At 42.4% G+C, this 7,734-nt stretch overlaps 1 protein-coding gene across 1 annotated transcript; it reads left to right on the top strand.

Moving 5' to 3' along the window:
- The first annotated feature begins 2,176 nt into the window (after nt 1–2,176).
- LOC149239220 (uncharacterized) lies at nt 2,177–6,474 on the top strand. The gene is made up of 5 exons (XM_089369802.1): nt 2,177–2,932; nt 3,056–3,746; nt 3,977–4,756; nt 4,967–5,569; nt 6,218–6,474. Exons 1-5 carry the CDS (start codon nt 2,177–2,179, stop codon nt 6,472–6,474), a joined length of 3,087 nt encoding a protein of 1,028 aa, XP_089225928.1.
- The last annotated feature ends 1,260 nt before the right edge of the window (nt 6,475–7,734 follow it).

Raw genomic sequence — 7,734 nt, 5'->3', positions numbered from 1 at the left:
ACTTTGAGATTGTTGTGCATAACCCTAAAATTGATAATTAGGATCTTGCAGCATACCAGGTTGATGAGGTTGCCATGGTCTTCTTGGAGCTACATAACAGGGTTGCTCCAGTGTTTGATTTTCTCCTTGGTAAACTGCCTTTAACCCTGGTAATGATGGGAAATATTTAATAATATGTGATCCTGCATAGATTTCAAAAATTTTAATGTTATCAAGTGGACATTTATGCAAAGCATGTTTCTTTCTACATTTAGGGCAAAATATAAATGAAGCAGCGTTCTCAACATTTTGCTTTTTTTTCGTTCTTATCATATCAATTTGTTCATTTAAATTACCAAGAATGTCTAGAAAATTATTAATATTAGTTTGACTTACCAATATTGATGTCGACTTACTTACTCTTTCCATAACTAGATCTTGAGAGTATATTCCATTCTTTGCTTTTCCTCTTGGCATGTTCTTTCACAATTCACAAATCTCTTGAACTGACAATTGAGAGACATCTCCTTTTCCCATCAAGTTAAGAAGATCAATCCATTCATCTCTTATAGATTTTAGTAGAAGAGTTTTTAATGTGTGTGATCCTAAATTATGCAATTTAGATATTTTGACATTATAAGTAAATCCCTCCACTAAATATTCTAGGCTTTCATCCTCTTTTTGGTTCATATTAAAGACCTCATTTCTAAGGTCATGGTGTATATAATAATTTTTATATTTTCCCAAAAACACTCTTTTCATATTATCCCATGTCCTTATAGAATTTGTTCCTAAATTCATGAACCATCTAAGAGCTCTATCCTTTAATGTTGCTGGAAACAAATTCAATTTTGAATCTGTAAAATGCAACCATATGATCTGCAAAGTATTTCAAATTCAAAAATAAAGGTTTCTGGGTCTTCTGATCTCATACCTTTGAAGTTAGAAAGTATGGATGGAAGGATGTTCATATAAACGTTGATATCAATTTCTTGAATGGGAAATCCAAAAGGATCTTCCTCATTGCCATCATCTCCATCCATTTCTTCAACCTCTTTTTTTTCACCTCTTCTTCTACCTGCAAAAATATGAATTCATGATGTGAAAGATGATGCGGCTCTCACTGCACCAAGTGATTTAGTGGGGGTAGTAGGTGATAGAGTCTTTAATTTTTTTTTATTTTTTCTTAATGAATCTACCTCTAGGATGTACTAAAATGAGATTAATCTTATGCAACTAAATGGATGCAACTAAGAATGAGATGCAATTTAAAGCTAACACCTATGTATACTTCCCCGAAAACAACGCCAAAATGTTGGGTAATTTAATTGACTCTTAAATTACTTGTCATTAATTGTCAAACCTAGGGTTCGTGAACTTGCGAAGCATACTTGCACTATATGTGCTAGGCAATTGGCTTTCAATCTAAATTCTAAAGAGAAGAGATTATCCTAATGAATTGATTTCAAAATGAAAGTTGCAATCTATTTATGTGATTTTGGTAAGCACATGCATATGTTCTTTCTCAAAGACACAAATTTAACAAATAACAAAATTCAAGACATTGAAATTTAAATGAATTCTACATTAATGTGAAAGCTTCAAATTCTATTTTATAAAAAAAGAAAATCAAATCTTATTCTATAAAATTAAAAGACAAATTACTCTGTTATGGTTTGAAAGGAAATTTAATCTATTGGATTTGGAATGGAAATATATTCTACAAAACTAGAAGTAAATTTAACCTACAGAACTTGAAACAGTCTAAACTATCAAATTTGTGAAAGCAACATTAATCTAAGAGTTTACACGAATCAAAGAGCAAGTAAAGTGTTGGAAGCCTTCAAATATTACTAATGTGCATCCACAGAACTAGAATTAACCATGAATTTGAGACTAAGCTAAAACATTTAAAGAAAATGGAATTTGAAGTAAATATATTTGGTGTTTTGATATTTTTATCAAGCGCTTATTCTGCAAAGAAACAAAAACAATGAGAAACTTTCTTAATTGAAAATAGAGTATGCAATTAAACTAAAGAACTAACTAAGATTATTATTAAGATAAAAGTGACTGGGAGATACAAAGAAACGCTCTGATGCGAATTCCTGAACACTGCAGCCAAACCCTAACCAGCCGCCGCCGCCCCTGACTGTTTACCCTGCTACTGCCGCCGCTCCCCTGCTGGTCGATAGCAATGGATATGGCAGGAGGAGGGGAGAGCTCTGCTCCCCCTCCAAAACACTCTGCGAGTTCTGACAATACCCAGTACTCTCAGCCTCTGCACCCTTCTGACGCTGGCCCAGATGCAGGACAAGGCGAAAATCGGAAAGCTGAGGCAAGGATTCATACGACCCCGACAGAAGAAGATGAAGCTGACAAAGAGACCCATGATAAAGCCAAGGCGACTCAGCCTAAAGCAACCTCAGCCACTTGTATCCCAAAAGCTGCTGAACCCATCAAGGTGGACCTGCCCAGCCACCGCATCAATGGTGAAATCCAGTACATGCAAGATCATGCACTCATAGGAAAATTTTTAGGCTTCTGGCCTACGGAAAAAGCCTTACAAGGCTGGATAGCCTCAAAGTGGAAGCCCAAAGGACAAATAACTCTGCAACTAGGACCAAAGGGCTTCTTTACAGCTATATTTCACTGTGTGGAGGACAGAGTGAGGATATTCGAAGGAGGGCCGTACTTCTTCAACTCTTCAGGCCTCTATCTCACCGAATGGAAGCCCAGATTCAATCCCGACAAGGAGGATTTCAGTTGGGCACCCGTCTGGATCAGGATGTACTCCCTCCCTGCAGAATACTGGAAAGAAGAAACACTGGCGGACATAGGCAACAAACTGGGCACCTTCATCCGAGTTGCAGCGGAGACAAAAACTCGCAAGTACACCTCATATGCTAGGATCTGCGTCCAGATGCATCTGACCAAAGCCCTCGCGGATACGGTAAAGCTCTATCACGATGATTATGAATGGACTCAACCTTTAGATTATGAACATATTCCCTTCCGCTGTCGTAAGTGTCATGAGCACGGCCACCTATTCCGTGACTGTCCTTTAAATTCCCAGTCCAAAGCAGCTGCTGTTGTCTCTGATATAGACTCTGAAGGTTTCATCAAAATCCCCAACCGCCGCAGGCATGCCAAAAAGAGTCAGCCAGTTATTGACAACACTCTCAAAGCGGACCATCAGAACAAATTCTCTGTTCTTGCAACGCATGAAAAAAATGATCATCCCAGTTCTGAATCCCCTCACAAACCCTCTGCGCCATCTTCCTCCCTCCCTCACTCAGATCCCTTGCAGTCCTCTGTCCCTGATCCAATGAAACCCACTCCTAGCCCTTCTTTGGAGAAAGGTAAATCCATATCAAGATTCAGTCCCCTCTCATTCTCTAAAGAGCAAACCTCAGTGGATAATGAGCAGCAGGACGCCGATATGGAAACCGATGCTACTCTGGCTCTCAGGCTTCAGCAAGAAGCGGATGAGGAAGTTCTAGGTGAAACTACTGTTATGGAAGAAGATCAAGCGGATGTCACTATCGATGGATTAGATATCTTTACACTTGAGGCAGCATGCAAACAAAAAGAATACAACTCCATTCAACCTTGGCAAATCGACAAGCTGGAAGGAGTCCTAGCCAAGGCGCAGCATAATAAAAGCCTGGGCATCCAGGGAGGCAGTCTATGGGATGGAAAAAAGTTACTCAAGGATCTCAAGAAAAGGGGACGAAAGACAAACCTCCAACGCACCATAGCAATAGGTGAAATACTTATGGAATCAGGGCGATTCCCTAAGTTGACAAAGTTCTACAAACCCAAATCACAGTTTACATGAAGTTAATATCATGGAATGTGAGAGGACTCAACAGTCCCTCAAAACACAGAATGATCAAACATTTGATTCAGCAAGAAAAACCAACCATAGTTTTTCTGCAAGAAACCAAAAGCAACACTGATGCTATTGAACGAATCCGGGGCAAAGTTTGGGCAGGAAGCAGGGCCATCTCTGTTGATGCCTCCGGAGCCTCAGGTGGTTTAGCTATCCTATGGAACCCTCAGATCATCACATTATATGACTTCCACGCCACACTCCATCTCATTCAAGCCTCATTCCACCTCGTGGGCACCGGCATACATGGTCATCTCACAAATGTTTATTTTCCTCAATTAGTTCAGCAAAAAATAGAACTTCTGGAAACGCTCGCTCTTCTCAATGAAAACAGACAATTCCCACTATGGATCGGGGGCGGCGACTTCAACATAATAACTTCCATGGCAGAGAAACAGGGAGGCCTAATCAGGCTCGACAGTGACAGTGAAAGCCTCAAAGATTTCATTCAAACCAATCACCTTATGGACATTCCTACCTCTAATGGAATTTTCACATGGACAAACAAACGACGAGGCATTCAACACATAGCCTCCCGCCTTGACAGATTCTTTCTCTCTGACAATGCAATCCATCTAGGAGGAGATTTCAATGCTTCCATCCTTCCCCATGGCGGGTCTGATCACTGGCCAATTTTGCTACAATGGTCCAGACCAGGCAATCAATGCAACAGACCCTTCAGATTTGAAGCGTTCTGGCTCACAAATGCCACTTTCAGAAAGGTAGTCAGCGATGCTTGGGCAGCCTACATTCCGCCGCAGGGAGCCAAAATGTATCAATTCCAACAAAAGCTAAAAAATCTGAAATATGTCCTCAAAGTCTGGAATCGCACAAGTTTTGGCAACATTCAGGAGAAGCGTTCCCAATTAGAGCAGCAAATGAGTAAACTCCAACAAAATCTCATTCTCCAAGGCAGAACAGAAGAACAAGCACAACAGGAACAGGAACTTTGGAACCAAATCGAAGAACGCAGGAAGCAAGAAGAAATACTCTGGCGGCAAAAATCGAGAATCAACTGGCTCAAAGAAGGGGAGAAGAATACAAAATTCTTTCACAAGACCACCATTCAAAGGCGAATGCATAATAATATAGCGTTCATCAACAACCAACAAGGCGAAAGAATTGAAAAGCATGAGGACATGGAAAAGGAATTCACAGGGTATTTTAAGGAAATCTTAACGGAGCCCATTGAGAACAGGGAAGCAGCAATCCGGGCCATCACGCAGCACATTCCAAGCATCATAACTGAGGATCACAACAACAGATTACTCCAGCCCACGACCCTGCAAGAAGTTGAAGAAGCCATGGCTCAACTCAAGGACGGAAAAGCGCCTGGTCCCGATGGCTTCACGGCCAATTTTTTCCACGAATTCTGGGACCTCATCAAGAATGAAGTATGGAATCTGGTTGAAGAATCCAGAAGTATGCATTGGATCCTCCCGTCCCTCAATACCACCTTTCTAGCTCTGGTTCCCAAAGGTGAAGAACCCAATAGGCCGGAAAACTTCAGACCTATCGCACTTTGCAATGTCATATACAAGCTAATCTCAAAGGTTATTGCAAACAGGCTCAAACCTCTCCTACCCCTGCTCATATCTCCGGAACAGACAGGATATGTGGAAGGACGGCAGATTATGGATGGAATCATACTATCAAATGAGGTTATACACTCTTTAAAGATCCTCAAGAAATCAGGTATGATTCTAAAACTCGACCTCTCCAAAGCTTTTGATAAGCTTAGTTGGAATTTTATTCAAAAAATGCTTCTAGCCTTTGGATTTAGTGCAACATGGACCAGGTGGATCATGAATCTTATTACCTCCCCTAGCTTTTCAGTTCTTTTGAATGGATCTCCCTCTTCTCCCTTTCGGCCCTCCCGTGGCATAAGACAAGGGGATCCTCTCTCTCCTTTTCTCTTTGTTTTAATGGCTGAGGGTCTCAGCAGACTACTCAAAGCAGCTATAGCCTCTCACAAGCTTAAAGGTATTTCAATACATGGTCTCAATCCGCTGTCCCATCAACAATTCGTGGACGACACCATGTTATTTGGCCATCCATCCTCAAAAGAAGCCTCTATGTTTAAATCGCTCCTCTCCCTCTACTCTGATGCTTCTGGTACCTCCATCAATGCCTCCAAGTCGCAGCTTTTCTTTTTCAATACCCCCCCCTCCACACAAAGGAATATTGCCAGAATCTTGGGATTCACCATTTCCCATCTGCCTTCTAAATATCTTGGAGCACCCCTCTCAGCTTCAGCTATTAAAAACGCTTCATGGAGATCCCTCCTTGACAGGCTGGAATCAAAACTCTCTTCGTGGACCTTTCGTGCTCTCAACATGGCAGGTAGATTGGTCTTGATCAAGTCTATCCTTCAAGCTATGCCGCTGTACCTCTTCTCCACCCTGGCAGCTCCAAAATGGGTCCTCAAAGCCATTCGCAACTTACAGCGCAACTTTCTCTGGGGCTCCACGGGCAGAAATCGAAAATGGGCCCTTGTGAATTGGAAAGATGTGTGCAAACTCAAAACAGAGGGCGGACTAGGGCTTCGAGATCCACTTCAAAGTAACAACACTATGGGAGCCCGAATGTGGTGGAACTAGCTCTCCAAGCCTCATTCACCTTGGGCTCGCTTATGGCAAGCAAAGTATGCTATGGGAAGTCAATGGCAAGATCTCATCAGAATCAACTCCAGCGCCCAAGGTTCTCCAATCTGGAATGCAGCTAAGATACACAGCCGCTTCATACAGGAACATAGTTTTTGGGAAATACACTCTGGCACGTCAGCTAAGTTCTGGGAGGATTCGTGGCAGCAGCTTCCCAAGCTGGCAAATCTATTCCAGATGCCACTCTGGCAATCGTATATGCAGCAAGAAAACCTCATTCAAGTGCAACAATTCTGGCAGCAAACGCAGCATCAAGACTACCAAACATGGAGACCCGCAAACAGCTGGCAAAGGGACTGGGAAGGCGAAACATACTCAGACTTGGACCAGGAACTCACACAACGCAGAATACGCTACTCCAACCAGCAGGACAAGCTCAGATGGGGTCACAAGCACAAAGGCACATTCACCACTAAAGAAGCACATCAGCTGCGCTACTCAAACAACCAAGAGAATCAAGACCAAATCTGGGCAAGAGTCTGGCTTCCAGGGCTTTGGCCCAAAATTTCAACCTTCCTATGGTTGCTCAGTAAAAGGCGTATACTTACTTGGGATAACTTGATAAAACGAGGATTCATTGGGCCCTCTAGATGCCCAAACTGCAATCTTCACACTGAGACAATCAACCATCTAATGGAGTCCTGTCCACTAGCAAAGCAGCTCTGGGAGAGGGTGGAGTACTGCAATAAAAGAGCAGCACCAAGAGGCGAGGATGTAACGGACAATATTAGGAACTGGGACAAGAACCCATTCCGAAGCCAACTCCTCAATACCTTATGGGATCTTATTCCAGGTTTTCTGTACTGGCTTCTCTGGAAAGAGCGTAACTCACGCATCTTCAACAATACCTCCCGGACAATAGACGCTCTGTGGCTTATCTACAAAAGAAATATCCAGGAAACCTTAGCCATAAGAACCTGGTTTGACACTGATATGCCAGAAGTGCAACAAGAAAGGGATATTTTTAAAGAATGGAATCTTGACCTTTCAGCCTTTGCAAAGGTCATCACACGTCCCCCTCGCGGCCCCACCTCCCCGTCCTCATGGTCCCCACCAGCTCTCAACTCTTTCAAGCTCAACTTTGATGGAGCAGCAAAGGGTAATCCTGGTCCGGCAGGTTATGGAGGAATCATCAGAAGTCATACAGGCGCACCCATGCACATCTATTATGGCTCTCTTGGCAAAGATACTAATAAT

This window comes from Pinus tabuliformis, chromosome 8 (assembly GCF_031772625.1).
Source record: "Pinus tabuliformis cultivar Carrire ecotype Pingquan chromosome 8, CPIR1, whole genome shotgun sequence".
NCBI classification, from domain to species: domain Eukaryota; kingdom Viridiplantae; phylum Streptophyta; class Pinopsida; order Pinales; family Pinaceae; genus Pinus; species Pinus tabuliformis.
Note: the sequence above shows the minus strand (reverse complement) of the source record. Positions and strands in the feature narration are given on the sequence as shown.